Source organism: Aspergillus aculeatus, assembly GCF_001890905.1.
Source record: "Aspergillus aculeatus ATCC 16872 unplaced genomic scaffold ASPACscaffold_2, whole genome shotgun sequence".
NCBI classification, from domain to species: domain Eukaryota; kingdom Fungi; phylum Ascomycota; class Eurotiomycetes; order Eurotiales; family Aspergillaceae; genus Aspergillus; species Aspergillus aculeatus.
In genome coordinates, this window is record NW_017962977.1 from 195,141 (window position 1) to 217,318 (window position 22,178).

Sequence of the window (22,178 nt, forward strand, 5' to 3'; positions counted from 1 at the left end):
CCAGTGCTCGAGGCTGAAGCTGAGTCAAACACGGAAGCTAGGCCTGAAGGCATTGGGGAGCCAAATGCGACCGGCGAGGATCCATCGAGTGCTGAGCCATCCAGGCAAGATCCCCTTGAGAGCGCTAAGGTGGAAGTTGTTGAAAGCCAAGAGGCCCAAGAAAGTGCCCCAGAAGCTGTGACTGGTAGTTCGGCTGAGCGTCAAACAGGCAACTGCGGCGAAATGAAGTTGGAGGCAAGTAGTGACGTGACCGAGGAAGATCAATCGAAGAAGAAAGGGAAGAGCAAGAAGAAAAAGAAGAACCGGAAGTCTACAATTTTGACCGACTTTCAGCCCGAGCCCGAGCCCGAGCCTGAATCCGTGCCTGAAATCGATCCCCCACAGGCTGCCGATGCGGGCTTTGCTACAGAACCCCTGCACCAAACAAGCGGTGAAGTTTCACTTGACGAAGGCCAGGATTTGCATTCAAAGAGCTTTGAGAATCCTTCCGGTGACGTGACAGCGGACGCCATAGTCCCGGACACAGAGCTTAACTCCACGAATCGTCCGGTGGAGGAAGGTGTTGAAGATAATGATGACACAACACATATCTCCAACCAAGAACAATCGGCAGACAAGGATGCTCCTGCATCTACGGGAGGTGCTCCAGCTGTTACGGAAGCTCCCGTTGAATCATCCGAGGCCATTTCTGCATCAAATGAGAGCGCCCCCGCTTCCACTGAAGAGTCTGCCTTCACCGAAGAGGTCCCCACTGTGACGGAGGCCCCTGTCGAGACTCCAGAGACCGTCCCTGTGTTGACTGACGAGACTTCTGCTCAGCCCGAAGAACATTCCACAAATCTTGAGGACTTTCCAGCTCGTACGGAGGATGACCTTGCCGCGACGACTCCACATAGCAAGCAAGAAGAGCAGGTTGTGACTGAGGAATCGAACACAATAGCTACGCGTCAGAAAGACCAAGCACCTGAAGAGCCTCCGATGACTGCCGCGCAAAAGAAGAAAGCCAAGAAAGAAAAGAAGAAGCTACAGAAGCAGAAGGCTAAGTCATTGGATGACACTTCTCTGTCTGAGCCCGGAACGCCCAAGACCTCTGAGAGCCCCCGAGATACGGAATTTTCAGCTACTGAAGAAATTACAACTCCTCTAGATCTTTCAAGGCTGGAGACCTCTCTGGGTGACAAGAATGAGGAACAGGCGTCTGCCAAAGAGTATCCTCAAGATACCGCCACAGATGAGGCAACAGCAGCAGCAGCAAAGGAGGGAAACATGGCCGAAAACTCCGAAGCGATGCCTGAAGCCAGAGACTTGAGCAAAAATACATCAACCGAGCCTCAGACTCTTACCAAACCAGCCGACGAGCAAGCCGGAGATGAAGTTTCTCCTGTTGCTGAGATGAAGTCCTCACCAGAAATATTGGCAACTGCCAAAGCACTTCCAGTTGAGGGGCGAGAAAATGCTCATGCCGACAAGGGAGATGTGGGGAATAAAAATGAGACATCTGATGCACTGGATACTTTAGGGCCTAGTGTCGAAGATCCGGAGGGTCTCACTGATACACGTATAGACCCTGAACAACAGAATCCAGACCCCGCTGAACAACCGCAAGAACAGCCTGAGGCCGTCACCCTTCCTGCCTTGGATCCTGTAACTCACCACGAAGAGCCAAAATCCGAGCTTGCTGCAGATCAGGAAAAGGACGACGCAGTAGTAGCAGGCACAGAAGTAGCTACTGCCCAGAGCAACACACCAACTCATGGTATCTCCGAAAGTACGGGTAAGTCTGAGGCAGATGCTCAGGCAAGCCTGGTCGACAACAATCCCTCCAAGGTCAACGAGTCTCAGGACGATGTCGTAGCTGATTCGCGAGAGGAATCAGTTGAAGATGAGCCTCAAACCTCGTCTTCAGTCAAGTCGAAGAAGGACAAGAAAAGAAAAAAAGAAGAATAAATCAATGTCCTTAGATGAGACACCGGAGGCTGTCCTGACAGCCGAATCGACCGAGCCTGTCGAAGCGTCTTCTGCAGCAAACATCGAAGCCGTTCCCTCTACTAACGACGCAGAGGTCACGGCAGCTGCGGACGTTAGTTCTAATGAAGTGACTGAGCAGACTCAAATAGTCGAGGACGCGCTTCCAGGCGAAGCCATGCAAGGGTCCCAGGACGAGCCCAAGCGTCAATCGTCAGTAGAGCGTTCGATAGAGGTGTTGGAAGAACCCGTATCAGAGCCCGTATCAGAGCCCGCAGTGTCCGAAAACCAACCCGTGGAACCTACGCCGGAGCTCCAGACCGCAAAATCCAAGAAAAAGGCTAAGAAGGACAAGAAAAAGCGCAAGTCCGTGGCCTTTGCAAATGAGCAGTCTACAGACATAAGTGAGCCTTTTGCGGAGGCTAGCGAGGGATTACACCAGGACATCACGCAAACGCCTGGAGACGACGCTTCAGCTGAGTCTAGCAATGCAATTGAGGCGTCTCTTACCGAGGAATCTGGGCAGAACGAAGGCAATGAATCGATTCCTGTCAATGAAGAGTTCCCGAGCTTGGTCGATGAAATTGCACCGTCGAAAAGCAACCCAGATGTCGCTGATGAGGCTTATCCGGAACTCGATGCTCAATCAGCGAAGGAGACTGTTGATTCGCCTTCGGACAACATAGAGAAAGAACCGACAGCTCCAGGACTGGACAATGAGTCTCAGGCGGCAGAAGCATCCACTCAAGAATCTCAAGTTATGGAATCAGCTGGTATGCCTGCTGGCAGCGCCGAAGAAGCGGAAGGAACTTTGGCCATTTCAGAAACAGCGCATGACATCCCCACCCTACCAGAAACCACCGTGGCTGAAAGTCTAGAAGCAAATGACACGTCCGAGCCTTCTTTTTCCAATACCCCGGAGGACCAGAACCTCACTGAGACTACCGAGCCGGAAGTCGGTTCCGCCATGTCCAAGAAGGATAAGAAAAAGGAGAAAAAAAAGAAGCGCAAGTCATTAGCTCTCGCTGAGAATGCTACTGCTTCGACTCCAGAGGCCGAAGTTGACAGCACTGCAACGGAAACGGCAACCCCTGCTGAGCCAGATACAGCCGTGGAGATTACGGCTCCTGAGACCGATCGTGCTGAGGACGCGGTGCAGCAAGCCGAGCAAACCGAGCGGGTCGAGCAGGTCGAGCAGGCCGATGAAAATACCGCTTCAATGTCAGCGAAGGCAAGGAAAAAGGCGAAGAAGGAGAAGAAGCGCTTGTCAAAACTCCAAGATGATGCGAATAACGCTGCTTACAATGAAACCCTGTCTTTGTCGAAAGGCGCAGAGATCCACGCCGAAGAACCTCAAGACCCAAGCGATGTCCAATTAGCAATCGAGACCGAGACCGCGGAAACATCGCAGGAGGCGGCAATCATACCTGCCGAAGATGACGGTAAAGATATTCAGTCCCACGGCACCGAACTGCACGGCGGAAACGATAAAGATCTGACTTGGACTGATGACATGGTTCCGCAGGTAGAGCAACAGCAAGCAACTTCGCCAGCTTGTCCTCCCCAAGTCGAACCTGAGAACCCCGAATCCGCGCCTGCACCAGCCTCTGTGAACTCCGTTGAAGCACTTCGGGACATTATTCCGAGCAGAGAGGGCTCAGAAGAAATCGAGTCATCCGTGGTCCAAGACTCGGCACAAAGGGAGGCGGCGGATGAAGAACTGGCTACGCTGCGACCTGGAAATGCAGGGAAGGAGAGCGAGTTTGAAGCAATGATACCGCAAGAAGAGGATAAAGTTGGCGAGCAGCAGACTACGGGATATGTCACCGAGCTCCCAGGTCAAGATAACGTGGAGGATACGAGTATTGCATCGGTCGACAGGAGAGAATTCGAAGGTGTTGAACACACTGAATCCCAAGAGCAGTCTTTGCCTGCCGAACCGGATACAAAGTACGATGCTAGTCCCCCGGCAGCGGACGAGGAACCAGCCGTCCAACCACTCGAAACTGTTCCTGGGGTGGAAGTAAGCAAGGACAACTCCATACCTGATGCGGATATTCCCGGAGATAAGGCCAAGCGGGAAAAGAGCAAGAAGGACAAGAAACGGAATAAACGCCAAGCAGAGACAGCAGCCAGCGGTCATCATCAGGAGGAACAGGTGTCTGGTGCCACAACTGTAGTTGAAGATGCAGGTCTTGCTGCAACACTAGCTCCTGCTACAGAGGTGAAGCTAGAGCTGGACACATTGGGACAACCTGATTCAAGTTTACACAAAAAAGCTGAAGCGGAAATCGCTGATACTCAAACGAATGTCCATCCTGATGAAGGGCTCGAAAACGCAAAAGATATCCCACCTGTGACCTTTCTTGAGGATGATATTCCAGCCGGTGACCGTGAATCAGGTTCTGTAATCCCTGAGATTATTGTTGAGGGGGGTTCTGTTTCGAAAGCTGGCGACTGGAAGGACCATGTTCTACAGCCTGTTACATTAGAAGATGCGAGGCTGGAGCTTCCAGAATCAGAGGCTACTCCTGATGTTGTTGTTCTCGATGATGCTTCTCGCGAGGTTGCGCCAGAACTTGTTACGCCTGAGCCTGTTGCTTCTGAGATTGTCACTTCTAGAGACATGGCTCTTGGTGAGGAGGTTGAGCCTGACGTTGGCAATTTTGAGGTTGTTCCAGAGGTTGTTCCAGAGGTTGTTCCAGAGGTTGACCCAGGGGTTGTCCCAGAGGAGAATGTCCAAAAGGAGTTTGTTCCTGAAGCTGTTGTTCCTGGGCAGATTCCTTTCCAGGAGGAACCTGTTGCTGAGGCTGTTTCTCAGCAAGGGGCAATTCCTGAGACTGTCTCCGAAGCCGTTCCAGCGGAACTGGAAAGGTCAAGCGTCACAGCACCACAAATTGAATCGCCAGAAGCTGTGCTGCCAGGGATTCTCCGCCCGGAATCGCCCGTTGCAGAAGTTGAAGAAGCAAAGACCGACGTTGCGGGGCCAACCCTGATAGACTTGATCCCAGAGGCTCTGGCTCCAGTCCCTGCAAATGAAAATTTATCAGAGCCAGATGATATTCCTTTGGAGCCCGTGTTCCAGGGAGACTCGGCCCCAATCCCGGATATGACACTCGATGCAAGTCAAGAGCCAAAGGCATCTAAGGAGTCTCCTTCCAAGAAAATAAAAAAGAATAAGAAAAGCAAAAAGGCATCACTGTTGAATGAAGAGACTACGAGGCTCCCGGAGCCAGTTGAAACGTCGGTTGAGGCTGAGCAGGAGCCGAATAATCTGCCTAAGCCAGCAGATACCCCCGAAACCATAGCTGAAAACCGTGTTGATACTGAAGAAGTTCTGGAATTGAAGGCCGAGTCGAGCGGTGCGCAGGAGGACTCAGGCCCACTCGATCAGACCGAGGATCTCCGTTCAATGATCGAAGCAGCTCCTAATCGTGAAGACGGTTCTGAGCAAGAGCCTATGCCTCATATGTCAGAGCCACAGGCGTCATCATTAGCACAAGGCGTGATGGATCCGAAGCCGACGGAAGGAACCCTGAATACGGCGGGGGACTCCGCAGAGGCGATAGTAGAAGCTCATCACGAGGAGACTGCTGAAGAGATGAATCATGGGAGGACTTTAAGCCGCAAAGAATCAGCGAGGAAAAAGAAGAAGGCCAAAAAGGTAACCGAAGGAGACCAAGAGAAACTGATGAAGCCGGTTCTTGCGGAAGACGCAGCATCAGACGAAGCCGCTCCGGAAGAGTCAGTACTTGGTCAAAATGAGCTCGAGAAGAGCGTTCCCGAAAGCGCCCTGTTGCAGGATACAAGTCATCATGCTGCCCCGGAAGGGACGATAACTTCACAAGAGGCTATAGAGCCTCTACCAACAAAGAAAGACTATGGTCCTGAATCCTCGCCGCTGGGCAGTTCAGATGCCGACAAGCTCACAACACGCAATGATCTGTACCCATCCGCGGAGCAAGTAAGCTTTAATGAGGTTCAGAAAGTTGAAGACAGTCAAGCTCCAGGATCCAGATCGAATGATGACTCCAAAGCTCTTTCGGAATTGCTTCCGGAAACTCCCCTGGTCAAGAACGATGAGATGAACAATGAAACGGTAGAAGGCTCTTGGATCGAACCAGATACTACGGTGCCATTGAATCGGAAGCTATCTAAGAAGGAGAAAAGAAGGGCCAAACAGAAAGCTGAAAAGGAGGCTGCTCAAACAACGCGGCAAGTGCAGCAAGTTCAGTACGAGATACAAACCAGTCAAGCAGAAATACCTCCTGTCTTGCCAGCAACCAGCATTGTACATGCCGAAAGGGTACCCATCAATCCATCCGAAGGTAAGCCTCAGGAAACAGACCCTACGTTCGAGCAGCCCGCAGAGGATGATAATGGCTGGCCCTTGATAGACTGGGGGAAAGCACAGATCGATACCACAGAGCGAACCCCAGATTCGTCCCCAGAAGCCCGCGCTATTCCCTTTGAGCCAGGCATTGCCGAATTCGATGAGACTGCTATCCCCGAAGGTATCACAAGACGATCGAGCTTGCAAGGCAGATATAGCAGAGCAAGAAATTTTAGCCTATCACAAAGACAAGATCTCCGAGAAGGCGAATTTCGGCTTGACACAGCTCCCCTTGCAATTGACGCCTCCACTACAGAAGGAAAAGAGACTCGAAAAGATCAGCTTGAGAATGTGGACCACGAAGAGGAAGGTGCTCGTGCCCAAGAACCCGAGGCTCAAACCAGCAAACCAAGCCTAGTAGCAAGTATCTTTCCGGAGCTAGAGCGCGGCTTTTTCCGTCGGCCGGCTTCGATTCCAGATCTCGGGTCAGCAAAAGATGGGGCTGAGGAAGAGACCATTGGCAAGGAAGCGATTCGCGACAGCGACAAGGTCTTGGAAGCTCCCATCGCGACCGAAGAAAGTTCGGGCAACGAGGATCCTACGCCTGAGGTGAAGCTGGATGACTACATGACTACGACAGAGCAGCAAACCGGGCAAGTGGATGAAGCTGAAAATCCTGTTGTTGACGTCGAGGTTGGCCCTGCATACAATGTCTCCGTGCTTTCGGGCGGGCCACACGAAACATCCCGATCGATCGAGATTCAATGGGAGGAGATAGAGGAGAAGGATCAACATGCTGCAACGCACGCCGACACACCCACCCAGCATCAGATCCCTCTATACGCACCGTCACCCCTGCATGAACGTTCATCGGTGCTGGTTCGATCCTCGCCCCCGATTGACGTGGAAATTGGACTGCCGACACCGTCGCAACCAGGATCTACGTGTGAGCTTCGACGCAGCCCTTCGATTCATGGGCGGCACGGGCAAAGCACCACCCCTCAGCGTCGACCATGGTCTCTAGACGAACAGTCAAGTGCATCAGGAAGAACGCCTTCACCGCCAGGAGCGGGTCGAGGCTCAGCCTCGCCCCCCCGGACGCCACTGCATACCATCAAGGAACATGAGCTCGGGGATCAATCGAAGAGACCCACCAGCCCCAGTCGTGGCACGCCCCATCTGGAGATGAAACCGGAGCATGTGCTTTCACCCACTCCTCAAACTCCTCCGCCAAGCAGGAAGTTCACAGACAATGCTTTAGCTCGCCAGGCCTGGCCAACATCCAAAAGGGGCGACGATGATGATGATGATGAAGTGGAGGGAGTACAAAAGCGTCTACCGGACAATTGGCGGGGGATTCCGAGCGATTTATCATCAGGTGGATCAGGAAAAATGATGAAAACGCCTGAACAGGAAAAACCAATCCTGCGACCAACGAGGAGTAAGCGCTCATTAAGACGAACTCCTCGCAGTATGAGCGGGGGTGATTTGCGGGCGGTCAGTCAAGTGCTGGAGGCGGAGGCGGGCCAGCCTCCTTCGGCTTCTGCCTCGGACCTGAACATTGAGCGCATCGCTTCTTCTTCGTCCTATGACCCCGTCACCGACAAGGGCAAACGGCCCCTCCGAAACATGACCGATGTTTATGTAAGTGGATTTCTCTACTTTGGCCGATAGAAAGAAAAAATCAATCACAATAACAAGAACTAACCATGGTTGTGTTTGTTTGTTGTTGTCACAGGAGGGGTGGGGAGAAACACCCAGTTCGCCTCGGTCGCCGAGCCGACCGCCCAGCATCCGCCATCGTCGCAGCATGCAACACCTTCAAGAACTCGAATCCCGTCTCGATTCCCTGATCTCCGAAAATCGCCTACTCGTTGCTGCTCGCGAAGCGGCCGAAGATAAATTGCGTAATGCTAGTGTAGCTCGTCGGAAAAGCGACCATGCCCTCAACCGAAGCGATGCTGACCTGCGCGACCGGTCAGCAGAGGTGGAACAACTCAAGAGCTCAGTCGAGTGGCTGCAGAAAGAAGTCTCCCGATTGACAGGAGAAAACGAATCTCTGTTGACCACGAATTCGGGTTTGACCGCCACCCATGCCTCCGAAGTTCAAGCCATGCAGGGCGCTTACGATCGCAAAATTGAGGAACTGCGTACTGCAAATCAGCAACTCTCTACCGAAATGCAGACCAAGATTCGTCAGGAGATTGACGGCGCCGTGTCGCAGAAGGATCACGAGCTCCGACGATTGCGAGAGGAGCTGGAGACGACCCGCGACAGGGTCAAACAGCTACAACAACAGATTGCGGAGAATATGCGGGACGAGGTGCTCGTCTTTCGCGATGAGGACTACTTCGATGCTGCGTGCCAGAAGCTCTGCGGGCATGTGCAGCAGTGGGTCCTGCGCTTTTCTAAACATTCCGATCATCGTCGCTGCCGCAAGCTAAGTGATCTGCAAGACGAGAAGATCGCCGACCGGTTCGAAAATGCCATTTTGGATGGCTCCGAGGTCGACCTTTACCTTGCCGACCGTGTCCGACGTCGTGATGTGTTTATGTCGGTCGTGATGACCATGGTGTGGGAATACATCTTCACTCGATATCTTTTCGGCATGGATCGCGATCAGCGACAGAAGCTCAAATCACTGGAGAAGCAGCTGTCCGAGGTGGGGACGCGGAGTTCGATTCACCGTTGGCGAGCCACTACCCTGACCCTGCTTGCACGACGACCAATATTCTCGAAGCAGCGGGAGACCGACACTGAAGCGGTGGCTCTCGAGATTTTCGACACGCTGTCACGTCTTCTTCCGCCGCCTAGCAATGTTGAAGCGCAGCTGCTGGATTCTTTGCGCAAGGTGCTGCGAGTTGCTGTCCATCTGTCGATTGAGATGCGTACGCAACTGGCGGAGTATATCATGTTGCCTCCGCTGCAGCCGGAATACGACACTAATGGCGATCTCGCCCGCCAGGTCTACTTCAACGCCTCGCTAATGAACGAGCGCAGTGGCGAGACCACGTCGAATGAAGAGCTGGAGTCTCAGCAGGCTGTGGTTCGCATTGTTCTATTTCCCTTGGTGGTGAAGAAGGGTAATGATGCGGGTGACGGGGACGATGAAGTGGTCGTCTGTCCGGCCCAAGTGCTCATTGCACGACCAAACAAGGATAAGAGGGTGTCCAAAATGCTCAGTGGTGATCGTATGTCGCTCGATGCCACCCGATCGGTGCACAGCGCAGCTCCGTCGTCAACTATGGACTTGAGCAACGTGATTTGAGGCGTCACACTTGAATCATGAGAAGCTCAAGATCCGTGGTGGATCTGACGGGGTATAGAGTTGCACTCCGGCTCTTATACCCTCTATCTCCTTGGATACCATCTGTTCTCCTCTTTTCTTCTCTTTTTCTTTCTTTCCCGATTCTTACTTCCCAGGGAATTTGCACTGAAGGCGTCCTGGACAAGGGAGGACTGGCTGGGTTAACGGTAATGAATAATTTCAGATGCATGAGGAACTGTTCATCCCCAGCATCGGCAAAATTGATGATGTTTAATGATGATGATGTCCGCAATCTCTTTTAGAGTTGACGATCTATCACGGCCTTTACTTAGGTTATTCACGTGTTGTTTATGGTTCTGTATTTGTTTACCTTTCTCCTGTTGGACAGTGGATGAATAAGGGTGTGTAATAATTCTTTATATGTACATGATGCGATGGATGAAAGTTGTCCATGCTTCCGATCTTCTTTGGATAAGAAGTAATTGTAACAATACGCGACGAGTAACGAGTCAACTACAGTGCGAGTCAACTACCGTGCCGTGGGCGCGTGATGTCATGATGGCTGGAGTTGAACCTTCGAAGAAGAAGGCGGTGAGCAGCCGAAAGTGGACTGGGTCTAGCCTAGGCGTGTGCGTGTGCCGTCATGCATTGAGCATCGACCATCAATCAGTCAGACCCTCTCCTTATCTCTCTCTCTCTCTTCCTCTCTCTACAACCTCTGACTCCTCTCTTCCGTCTGTCTGCTACCACTTACTCTACTATTTCACTCTACTTTTCCTCTCTGGACAAGTGCTTGTCTTGCGCATACGTCGACGTACCTCCCCTAACCCCCCATGTTCCACCCAAGTCTGCCTTTCACTCGCCAATCGCTCCTCGTTCGTCGCCCCGGGCCCTGATGAGGTGTCTCTCTGCCCATGCTATGCTGAGCTCGACAAGGCGCCCAGCTCCTGCATGAACATTCAACCTTGCATTCTTACAGATCTCCCCTCGTTCGCGTCTTAGTCCGTTTTGTCTTATTTCTTCTATGGTCGTATTTTTTGTTTCTGTGACTGGTTTTAATTATTTTTGGCTTTTTTTCCCCCGAAATAGACTCGGCGCGCTGGACTGGATTACTCGATTGATGATTCATCGGTCTAGCTATTGGTCCTTCAGTGTTCCTCCCTGCTGCTGTTCTGAAAATCCGGGCCTGTTTATTTCGCTGCCACTTGCGTTTTTGGACCGATCCTCGTGCATGCGGCCCTAAAGCCCCTCCTCAAGCATCATGCAGCCTACACCGTCAACTCCCCGGCAGACCGCCCCCAGCCCTAGCAAGCGCTCTGTTCACAACGGCCGAGGTGCGGACGCCAATTCGGGAACACCTCGTGCCTCTGTCAACCTGGAGGCTTCCCGGCCGGGCATGAAGCCGGATGATGGTACAGCGAGCAGAGCAGGAACGCCCAAGTCTACCAAGCGGCGAAAACCCCGTCATCGGAAACGCCGTAATCGCCGGCAGTCGTTCCTCGGTGCAGAAGATTCCCACCCTGGCGCGGCTGGATCGTCGGTCGCTGATCCTGAGGATCTGAGCATGATGGCAGCAGGGCAGACCAACGCGCAGGTACCCTTACCCTTCTACAACCTGAGGCGGGATCTCAGCAGCACGAGCCTTGAGAGCGAGGCCTTGCTGGATCATCGGTAAGTGTGGTCTGATCGACTCCCTTGCGGGTTTCCAACCTTATCGCAAAGGTCTGGTGTGGCTAACAGTGGACATTGCGGTGCAGTAATCAACCTTCTATGCGGCCTCGGAGAGACAGCCGCCTTGGGCAGTCGTTTCGGCCGGGATCGCTCTCGACTCCTTATCGACTTGCTGGTGAGGCCGGTTCCCGCGGTCTATCGTCGAGGGGGAAGTCCTTTCGGACAGGGGAGGACAGCGGTGGAGAAGATGTGAATGATCGAACGCCATTAATCCCGCCATCCTCGGCCCATAGCCCTACGGTTCCCCGATATGGGACGGATTCCAAGTCCAGTCCGTTCTCCTTTCGTCAACGGCGTTCTTCGGGCCAGTCTGGCTCGTCGCGATGCTCGCCCCGAGCGATCCCGAGTCCTGGCCTCGTGGAGCATGATCGTGACTACGATATCAACAATCCCCCGTCCATGCCCACCTCGCCCAAATTGGGGCCGGAGATGAACTACGACGATGCGGTGGTTACGGGGGCGGAATTCGACTTCATGCTGGCCAAATCCATCGACAATCGCATGGAGAATCTGGCTCGTTCACACGATGTGCTGATTGATGTGGATGCTGGAGGGGCCAAGGGACCCCAGCCGTCCATGGGATCCTCGCCTCCTTCGCCGCACATGGCTCCTCATGAGGGCCTCCGGCGCCGGAAAACCATGCCCGCAGAGGAAGATGTCTGCTTCCCAACGGAAGCAGCATCGGAACTCGCTGACGAGGACGAGCTGCGGGCGCCCCGGGAAGACCACCGTCGACGACGGCGCCACCGGGAATGGCCCGAACTGTCCGTCCTAGATGAATGGAGCCGGCAAGAGAAGGAGGAGCGGTCCGGGGCTCTGCGTGCCAAGACAATCAGCGAGCCGATGCTCGTTGAGGGTCGTCTTCGCCCTCAGTATCGACTCTGGCGCCGGGAAGAGGAGGAAGCGCCCTACCGATTCACTTACTTCAACGAGGAGTTCCAGAGCACCATCCACGCGCAGACTATCTCCGAGTTGGTACAGCCGGGTGGTAGCTTCCGCGAGTTGTTCATTCCCGACCCACCCGAGCTGGAAGTCTCATCTGACGAGGATGAGAGCGAGCCGGAAGACCACCACGGGGAAGAGGCTCTAGGCAATAACCATGGTAGTCGCCAAGGCAGCCATCCTGGTACTGGACACAATGACGCTAATCGGACAGGATATTTCAATCCGGCCAATCACAGCGGTGATGTCAATAATAACAATCATAACAACCACACTCCCAAACAACATCCACGGATGTCGGTGATCAGCGAGGCCGTCTCGGAGGCTCGAACGTCAACGGACGTCTCCCCTTCCCGGAAGCAGAGCCAACCGAGACCTAAGCGCTACGGGCCCCGGCCAACCTTCTGGCTCGATGTGCTGTCCCCGACCGATACCGAAATGCGGGTACTTGCCAAGGCCTTTGGCATCCACGCGCTGACAACAGAAGATATCATGATGCAAGAGGCGCGCGAGAAGGTGGAGTTGTTCCGGAACTACTACTTTGTCAACTACCGGACCTTCGAACAAGACCCGAACAGCGAGAACTACCTCCAGCCCGTCAACATGTACGTGGTCGTTTTCCGCGAGGGGGTGCTCTCCTTCCACTTTTCGCAGACGCCTCACCCGGCGAATGTGCGGCGGCGCATCCGGCAATTGATGGACTACCTGATTCTGAGCTCGGATTGGATCTCCTATGCGCTGATTGACGACATCACCGATGTGTTCGGGCCCTTGATCCAGGCCATTGAGGATGAGGTCGACGAGATCGACGAGAAGATCATGCAGATGCATTCCGATGAGCGCGGGCTTGTGTCGAACACCAAAGACGACGAGAAGGACAGCGTCTCCACCTCGTTGGCGCCCGGCGAGATGCTCCGGCGCGTGGGGGTTTGCCGCAAGAAGGTCATGGGGATGTATCGACTGCTGAGCAACAAGGCAGATGTGGTCAAGGGGTTTGCCAAACGGTGTAACGAACAGTGGGAGGTGGCGCCCAAGTCGGAAATCGGCCTGTACCTGGGCGATATTCAGGATCATATTATGACGATGACGAGCAGTCTGACCTACTATGAGACGTAAGTTTTTGTTATTTTTTTCCCCCCCATTCTTGGTCACGGCGGTTTTGTGGTGTACTGATATGGGGCGGTGATTTTACTTAGGCTTTTGTCGCGGGCGCATTCGAACTACTTGGCGCAGATCAACGTTCTCATGAACGAACGGCAAGAACAGACCGCCGATGTGCTGGGGAAGCTGACGGTGCTGGGAACGATCGTCCTGCCACTGAACATCATCTGTGGTATGTGGGGGATGAACGTCAAGGTACCGGGGCAGGATGTAGACAGCCTGACCTGGTTCTGGTCTAGTAAGTTATTTTTTGTTTATGATTCTCATCTCCACCACGGTTGGTGGGTTGCATCTCCGGTGAACCAGGGTACTAATTGCATGGGTACAGTTACCGGGGGATTAATTCTGTTTGCTTTCGCATCATTCTACATTGCCAAGCGCGTGTATGGGATTGTATAGAGTTGCTTTTGGGGCGAGGGGGGGAGTTAACTGTATTGTGTGTTGGCGGCGTCCTTCTGGACAGCTTCTCTGGAGTAAGATCGGAGGGAAGGAAGGGAGACTCGTGACAGGTGGGGGAGGGGGGGATTTACGGGTCCATCGTGTGATACTGCTGCTGTCATTCTTTATCATTCTTAATGTTGGAATCATTCCTGGTCTCGAGGATGATCCTATTGTTGCAGTACCTATCCTTGCTTCCTGTTTCCTAGTCTCTATTTACCGGGAGTAAGCCAATCAGGCGGGAAGCAAGTAAGTACTGAGTATCTCTACCAATGTAAAAAGTATAGATGAGTGTGTTTCAAATATCTTAATTACCTCGATGAGGTAATTTTGATGATCTTATTAATGGTTCGAATAATAATCTTTAATAATTCCAAGGCAGGCTCGGATGAAGTCATCATGACTGGGGGAGGATCAGTACATCTTGTGACAGGCGGTAAGAGAGGATTACCTTCACGCGGCTGGTAATCTTACCTCAGTTGCGTCACTACTGGTAATATTTCTTCCTTTCTAGTCATGTAAACTACTCGTAAACTTACTCCGTACTCCGGGATACCTCATCCTTCTCTCTCTGTGTGTACAGTAACTTACTAGTATTCAGTACTTTCCTTCTCTTCCTTCTCGTTCTCTTCCTTTCCTCTTCTCTTCTCTCTGCTCGCCTTACACATACAACATACACACTTCTCCCCCCTCCTCCTTTCTTTTCTCTCCTTCAGCTTTGGTTATTGTCCAGTTCAGGTCAAGTCAGGATGTGAATGTCTTCCTCCACTGTCTCCATTCCCATTAGCCACCTGTGAAGGACACTAGAGCTGCCGGTGCCTTGACGTGGGCGACTGTCATTGGGTGTGAGTGTGCCAGTCCCCCTGAGTGGGCAAAAGCCAGCGGGTGTCGCCCTTATCACCACACACTGTAAGTTACCCACCACTACACCACCACTACACCACCACCACCATCATCATCATCATCATCATCATCATCATCATCACTGCCACCACTGCCACCACTGCCACTACTGCTGGTACAACACCTCCTCCTCCTCTGTCTCTGGCTTCTTTTCAACCTTCGCGAATGTCCTTGCGTCCTGCCACCTGGGCCCGCACCTGCCAATAGAACCCGCCCCCCCCCTCCTCTCGATCCCTCCACCCTCCTCCAGCCTATCCACATCGCTCTCACCTGATTTTATGTCCTCCTATGGTCCTCGACTAACTCACCAACGGCTTGGAAGCTTGTTCTAGACGTTGTCCATATTTCCCACCACCTACACACACCCACCACACACACACACCACACACCACCGACCACCTACCACCACTCCATCCCCTCCCTTCCCCTCCCCTCCCATCCCACTGCTTAATCAAGTTATGTGCACCATTGTCTCCGCCCTTACGGCTTTGGTCTGCCTGGATCTTTACTTGGTTTTTTCCTGACTCGACCTTTGCGCAATTCACATACATCCTCAGTCCCAATATTTCCCCCTCCCTCTTCCTCTCCTACAACCTAAATCGGCTGCTACCGCTACCGTGGAGACTATTGTTTATCCTCTCCGCGCTATCTCGATAACGGTTTCTCCCGCTCCGAGGTGCTTTGTCCGTTCGCAGCATGTGGCCGGCCTCCATTCGCCCTCCGACTACTCTTTGGACTGTGTAACGTCGTGTTGTACAACAGGAAACCATTGATTCGCAAGTGCGGCGACCACTCAGTGGTGTCTGCGGTTCTGCATTCTTAAGCTCCGAATCTCCTGACTCTTTTGGCAAACCCAGTGTCTCGATCTGGGCGTTTTCCGTGTTTGCCTTCTCTCTAATCTTTATTTTTCCACGCCCTGGTCCCGGCTTTCCCGCGCCCGCTTGGTGCTCACCGAATTTTTCGAGTCCTAGTTTCCCCCTCTTCGTGTTTGCCTTCCACCGACTCTTATCCTGGTTCCCTCTCGGACCTCCTGATTTCTGAAAGGGTTGTCAGCAAGTCTCTGACGCAGCAGAAGTCATGGCGGCGGAGTCCGAGAGGTCACCTCCTCCCAACGGGACCGCTGGCGGATCTAGAGTGGCCCAAACCGATGAGGCTGCCGCTGCTCTTGCAGCGCCTCGCCGATCTGCCAGTGAGAGCGACATGATGGAAGTGCCACGTTCGACCTTTAGATCCCAAATCCAGGGGCCTGCCGTGTCACAGCTGCCTAAGTTCTCGCATGTCGTTCCTGGCATCGCCATCCCGACGCCCACCGCTCCCTCCGTTATATCCTCTCGTGAAACCTCCCCGGTTCGGTCCTCTCGTCGTCCGCGCAACTCACCTTCCACCCCCCGGATCGCATCTCGATCACGAAAAGGCAGCGTCGACCGGAGTCCGAATCGTTCTGCCTCCAACACTACCACTTCTGGCGGGTCGGGCACCGTTCCCTCGGCCACAGCCATCCAACGAGCATTATCCAAATCATCCAAGCCTCTGATCCTCAGCCCGCCTCCCAATGCCGATTCGTCTTCCGATGTGCCTAGCCCGGATAAGTCCACCATGCCATTGTGGGCCACTTCGCGACGGTCGGAGCCGGAGACCGCGCAACCGAACACCTCGATCAAGCGCTCGACGCCCGGACCGGATGATCATGCGACGAAGGCCGATCGAAGTGTCCCCCGGGCCGTCAATCGGGGAAATCATACACCAGGCTCGGCTCTCGAAACTGTGCAGGAAATGGCCAGTGATCAGTCCACACCATCGACCGAGACTATCCTGGGGTTGCCGTTACGAGAAGACTCACAACTGCAGAAGATTGACGAAGACGCGACGCCCAAGGCCTCCAGAGTGCAGCACAATGAAAGTGGCAGTGACAGTGGTGGGAATAAGAGCTCGGAGCCGGTCGATAGCTATCGCCGTCATGCACCCTCGGGCTCCCGGGGTTCCAACAATACTATCATCCCGAAACGATCCACTACCTCACTGAGTGGGGGCCCTCGCGCAAAGCCGACCGATGGTTCGGTGCGCAATATGATTGTTGAGACCGAAACTGTCAGCTCTATTCCTCAGGTTTCTCTCGGGGTGGTGCCGGGAGATAGAGGCAACACTGGTCGAGTGGATGCGGGGACCCTTCGAATGAAACCCAGTACCGAGACTATTCGGCCGAAGAAGGAGAAGAAGCGAACCCGGAAGCCGGCTGCGCTGACGACAAGCACAGCATCGTCCAAGGCAGACATTTTTGAGGCGAAAGTGGCCAGTGCCGTTGACGAGGCCGATGTATCGGACTCCGACGAGACATTTGTGTACGAGTCCAATCCCCCGGATCCGTACCCAGTCCGACAGAACCGGTATCATTCTCGGACCCCGAGCGCGACATCTATGGCTAGTCAGGTCGACCAGCTGGCCGGTCGGAGTCGAGCCGGGATTCGAGATGGGAACCACAGCGTTACGGGCAAGCGAAGCATGAAATTCACCAATAATACCTTCACCAGTAACCCCGATGACTTTGGGGATGAGACCATACGCAGCCATCCTCGAGCCGAAGGTAGCGGAACGCACACTCCCCGGCACCACCATATTGGGCGGTACGGCCGCAACAACAACCTCTATCCGTCCTTGTTCGATAGTGATTTGCCATTCCCTCAGTCTCAGGGCAGTGCCAAATCCCCCCGCCACTTTGTTGGCAACGCCTATCGACAATCTCGACATCCTGGATCACGCGCAAACCCGAACTATCGCACAATCAGTGGTAGCAAAAAGCCACACGATCTTTACAGCTATGATTTCGATGCCGAAGGCGCGGATGATGAACGCACTCCTCTCGTTGGCTCCCCCCGAGTAACGCGAAGTCGTCAAAGCGGTGGGCGGCGCCCGAACAGTGCCAGTCTACGCCAGATGGAGTACATGCAGCAGCGCCATCGTGGGTTCTTCTCCCGCTACGGCGCATGCCTCTTCATCACCGCTATACTCCTGTTCGCTGTTGGGGCGATCACATCTTTTGCCCTGATGACCACGAAGACACTCGTCGATGTTCAGGTGCTCGATATCCAGAATGTTCTAGCGTCCGAACAGGAAATTATGCTGGACTTGAACGTGCAAGCCATCAATCCAAATCTGTTCCCGGTGTCTATCGACGATATGGATATGAATATCTTCGCCAAGAGTCGATTTGTGGGGACGGACAAATTCTGGCGCGAGCATGATCTTGACAAGAGCCCATTCCCTCGAGTAGAGCGAAGCAGGAAAAGGGCAGAGATGGCTCGACTCGCTCGGTGTGCTAGCTCGGTCGGCTGTCAAGCGAATGAAACCGAATTCAGTAGCATGGCACTCGCTCACGGCGGTGTGGACAAGGGCACTGATCCTATGCCCACCGATCCTGCGGGTGACCCCCAGACTATGTTGCTCGGTCGTGTTTTCCATTTTGACTCGCCGCTGCTGCTGGAGCCGTCGCCATGGCGCTATGAGCCGTCGACCTCGAAAGGACAGATACGTCTTGCTCGCCCCGGCAACAAGACAGAAGAGGGCGGCACAGAACGGTGGGAACGTGTGCTTCAACACCCGTTCGAATTGATTGTCCGTGGTGTGGTTAAATATCAACTACCCCTGACTTCGCGCTACTATTCTGCCTCAGTCAGCTCTAGCATCAAGGTCATACCTGATGACGGAGATGACGATGACGGAAATGGTGACCACAACCAGAGTCCCGGGGGCAACGGCACGGTGACAATATCGGCAAAGAAACGTTTCTCACGCAGTTTGCGCACTGTCCGAGATCCTGCAAGCCCATTGGATGTCGTTCGAAACACATTCCGTGTGGTGAAGCGAGCCTTTACGGCTTAATGGAGATTGTTCACGTTGATTTTCCGATTTCTTCCTGGCGTTTTGGGAGCCTACAGCTCGAGCGTTCAGCGATCCCTCTTACCTCACTTTGCATTCTTCTTGGCGAGTCACGGCTCCAATACAATCTATGCAATTTGTGGGCGCATACGATCCTGTTTATCCTCCTTTGCGATGTTGGATCTGCTTTCTCTTTCAACTTTGACCTACTGATGTGTGATGACCTGACATAATCTCTCACGATTGATCCGGCAGCGCGAGCATGGAGAATCGGCGGCGGTGTCTTTTGAAAAAGGGAAAAGACATTTCATCTTATGCATGCATCAGCAACGGCGCTTCTATACACTTTTGGGGGTTTTTTCTTCATTTGCGTTTTTTTGTCTGATTAGAGTGGGGAGGATTCTGGGGAAGGAGGGATGTTGAGAAAGAGACAGGCAAAAAAAGGCAGACACAGGGGCCACACACCCACGGGCGTGGCGCAGGCGTCGTTCTCTGGTCTTGCCTTGATCAATTTGCGCTGTCTTGCGTGCAGGATCGGACCTCCGTCCTCTCGCCCGCTTCCTTCCTGTCTTATGTATGTATTCATGTATGGTCTCTCTTGTACATAATGTGTTATCCATCCGGTGCATCGAAGTGCGCCGTTTACATATGCGCTTTTGCTCTCGCTGTTGCTATTGCTGTATCTGTGAAATGGGGGTTGGTGTGGGAAAGGTAATGCTTGATAGATCCATATAAACTGATGGCATACATGCCATGCCTTCTTCTCTCGCAGTCAAACGCCTTGATGAAGACGTGATCACAGTCGTGGTAGCATGAGAGTACTGTACGTAGGGCCTGCTTGCTTAATCTCAGACTCGGGTATCCAACCAAGCCCACTCACTGACCTCCAGAACCTGATAACATCCACAGAACGTGACGCCACGCAAAGGTAGATCCGGAACTAATCACTCAAACTACTGCGGACGACGGATCGATCAGTACCTTCGTGGTCCAATCCGTAGCCAGGCCATTAATAGCAATACAGGGTCAAACATGTCCGATACAGCACAGTACAGTAGTAATCCAGGCAAGTCCAAACTCCTTTTTTGTCTTCGTAAGCGGCACTAGACTATTTTCTTTAGGGCCTGGATCATCAATGACACTTTGCTAGGAGGCATTGCACATGGACCATGGACAGTCCTTTCCTTCTTTTTTTTGTGTTCACCGCCAGCCAGCTAGCCAGCCAGCCAGCCGGTCTTTTTCTCTCTCTCTCTCGTTGCCGCCAATCTTATTTATTGGGGATCCCCCACCCGTCCCATGGGACTGACGCCGGACTGATCCAATTCTGCGGCTGGAGTTGCGAGAGGAGTGGCTCGGGGATCCGTTGCATCGGGGGAAAGGGCACGAAGTCACCGGGGGGGTTGATGAGGCCTGCGGTATGGGGATCGATTCCGACCAGCGATGCTAGGGCTTGTTGGCCGTTAGTGCAGGTGGTTTCACTGGATGGATATCTGGTTAGCCTCAACCTTGAAGTCCCGAACGAGTTTCTGATCAGAGCGTGTTGTCTTAGTGTTCAAGGGAGGAAGCTCCTACATGATCTGACGCAGAACGGGCACGGCCTTGCTGCAGAAATTGCTGCGGTTGGATAGAGCGGCAAAGGTCTCGAGGGCATCCCAGAGGATCGCCTTGGACTCGTCGAACTCGAACTGCGTTTCCGGGGACATGAGCGTCACGGAGAGGACGACGGCCGCGTGGAAGGCGTGGAAACTGCCGAGGTTGCTGTTGTACCACTTGTAGGAGGCGTACGCAGGCGACTCGTGGAGAGCTTGGTAGATCGCCAGCGATGCCCGGGCGGAGGAGACGCTTTTGGTCCGCGCGGCATATGTCTCTGGGGTGAATTCGCCTTGCAAATAGGCGCAGAGACTGGGGCGGAAAAGGAGAAGAAGGAGGTGATGGATGTTGCTGTAGAGGATGTTGAGGTTGGCCTGGTGTGGCGGTGAGATGGGTTCGAGGCCGGAACTGGGCTTGTACCGCTGGTCGCACATCTCACGGACGGATTGAATCTGGGTCTCGAGCTGGTATGGGCCGAATCTCGGGGACGTGTTGAATAGCGCATCGCACACCATCATCAGAACTCTGTTGAGATGAGATTCTAACAGTAGGTACGTCATGTGCGTGGGATGCGTCGGTTGGCCCGAGAAAGAACCCGTTAGCAGGTCAACATCGTTGATGTCTAAGGGTGGCTTCACATCGTTGGGTGTGATGGTGTTATGAAGACAGCCAGAGGCTATGCTCTGGACAGTAAATAGCGAGGTGAGCCCCATCCAGGCACGTCTGCGCTCCTCCTGTTCGATGAGTCCGAGATCGAATCGGCTAGGATCAACGTGGCAGCCCATGGAGATGGCTACATGATGCGAAAACCCTAGCAGGGTCCAGATGGGAAGACCACGGTGGACTCGAGCATAGTTGACGAGGATCAGACACTGGAGTGAGTGGATCGAGTGTCGAGAAAGGACATTATCTGCTGCCAGGCATCGCAGTGAGGCCGACCGATAGCGTGCGGATAATGCCTTGATATTTCGACTAGCCGTCTTTTCGCGCCCAATGTCGGAGAGTAAAATCTCATCGTCTTCGAGTGCGGTGACAGCAATAGAGAGAATCGCAAACAGAAGCGCAATCCATGCGGTGGTCACACTGTTGGCGTCGTGGCAGAATTGTTGGTACTCGGTTTCGAAGGTGAGGTCGTGAAGAACGTGAAACAGCTGGTTGCTGAGTTAGCAATTTCCTCTCAGATCGAGACTCTCGCGTCAAAGAGCTACAAGGCTGACAGGAAACATGGCAATCACTTACAGGCGAGAAGACTCGTAAGTATATTTCCTTAAGAGCATCGCAATATCGGCGTGGGGGTAGGATCGCTAACAGCTCATCCCTAGAAACATGATTTTTGGCGAATGGCAGCTGTAGATCATCACTCTCGTCGGGGATTTCGGTCTCGATATTGGGTGCTGACTGACCCCTGAAGATCGGAGGACTGTTCACCCACGGCAAGTAACGAACGTATCCGGCATTGAATGTCTGTAGAGAGCCGGCGCCACTGGGTAATCGGGATCTGAGTTCTCGGGATCTAACATCAAACGCAGGCTCAAATTCGGCTCCACTTTCGGTCCCGCTGGGCGATCTCTGAGTCTGGGGTGACATAACGTCGTTGGACTGAATGTGAACCTGTTCGTGAAGCAATTCTTCGAGATTGTTGATTCGTGCCAGCATCTCATTCTGGTCAGGTGGAGCAGCCGTCATGGCTTGTTGGGAAGCAAGTCTCGGCTGACCCAGGTAAATACAGTCCTCTGCACCCAGACCACGACGAACACAAGTCTGGCAAGGGCGCCCGTCACGAGAGCAGCGGATTTTCCTCGTTCTGCATGCCTGGCAGCTGATAGGCAATCTCTTTCCGGTCGAGCGGTTGGAGGTAGTCATGATGGCGCTGAAAAATTAACGCAGAATAGAAAGCTAGCGTCGGAGCTCGCCCTTGCACAAGGGTAATCTAGAACAAAGATATGCCAGGATGGGACAGAAGGCCGACGCGGC

The 22,178-nt window shown here is 53.5% G+C and overlaps 4 protein-coding genes across 4 annotated transcripts; 3 read left to right on the top strand and 1 right to left on the bottom strand.

The window, feature by feature from the left end:
- Nucleotides 1–8,108: 8,108 nt before the first annotated feature.
- On the top strand, nucleotides 8,109–9,566 carry ASPACDRAFT_21915 (uncharacterized protein; the record flags this gene model as incomplete). Its single annotated transcript, XM_020199075.1, has 1 exon — nucleotides 8,109–9,566. One exon carries the CDS (start codon nucleotides 8,109–8,111, stop codon nucleotides 9,564–9,566), a length of 1,458 nt encoding a protein of 485 aa, XP_020059709.1.
- A 974-nt stretch (nucleotides 9,567–10,540) lies between these two features.
- ASPACDRAFT_74979 (uncharacterized protein) lies at nucleotides 10,541–14,023 on the top strand. Its single transcript, XM_020204342.1, has 4 exons — nucleotides 10,541–11,237; nucleotides 11,324–13,351; nucleotides 13,436–13,638; nucleotides 13,729–14,023. The coding sequence occupies exons 1-4, from the start codon at nucleotides 10,828–10,830 to the stop codon at nucleotides 13,797–13,799; spliced, it is 2,712 nt and encodes a 903-aa protein (XP_020059710.1). The 5' UTR covers nucleotides 10,541–10,827; the 3' UTR covers nucleotides 13,800–14,023.
- A 1,795-nt stretch (nucleotides 14,024–15,818) lies between these two features.
- On the top strand, nucleotides 15,819–18,617 carry ASPACDRAFT_21782 (putative phospholipid metabolism enzyme regulator; the record flags this gene model as incomplete). The annotated part of the gene is made up of 1 exon (XM_020199063.1): nucleotides 15,819–18,617. One exon carries the CDS (start codon nucleotides 15,819–15,821, stop codon nucleotides 18,615–18,617), a length of 2,799 nt encoding a protein of 932 aa, XP_020059711.1.
- A 1,565-nt stretch (nucleotides 18,618–20,182) lies between these two features.
- Nucleotides 20,183–22,067, bottom strand: ASPACDRAFT_56796 (Zn(II)2Cys6 transcription factor; the record flags this gene model as incomplete). Its single annotated transcript, XM_020203172.1, has 2 exons — nucleotides 20,183–21,355; nucleotides 21,444–22,067. The coding sequence occupies 2 exons, from the start codon at nucleotides 22,065–22,067 to the stop codon at nucleotides 20,183–20,185; spliced, it is 1,797 nt and encodes a 598-aa protein (XP_020059712.1).
- Nucleotides 22,068–22,178: the final 111 nt, after the last annotated feature.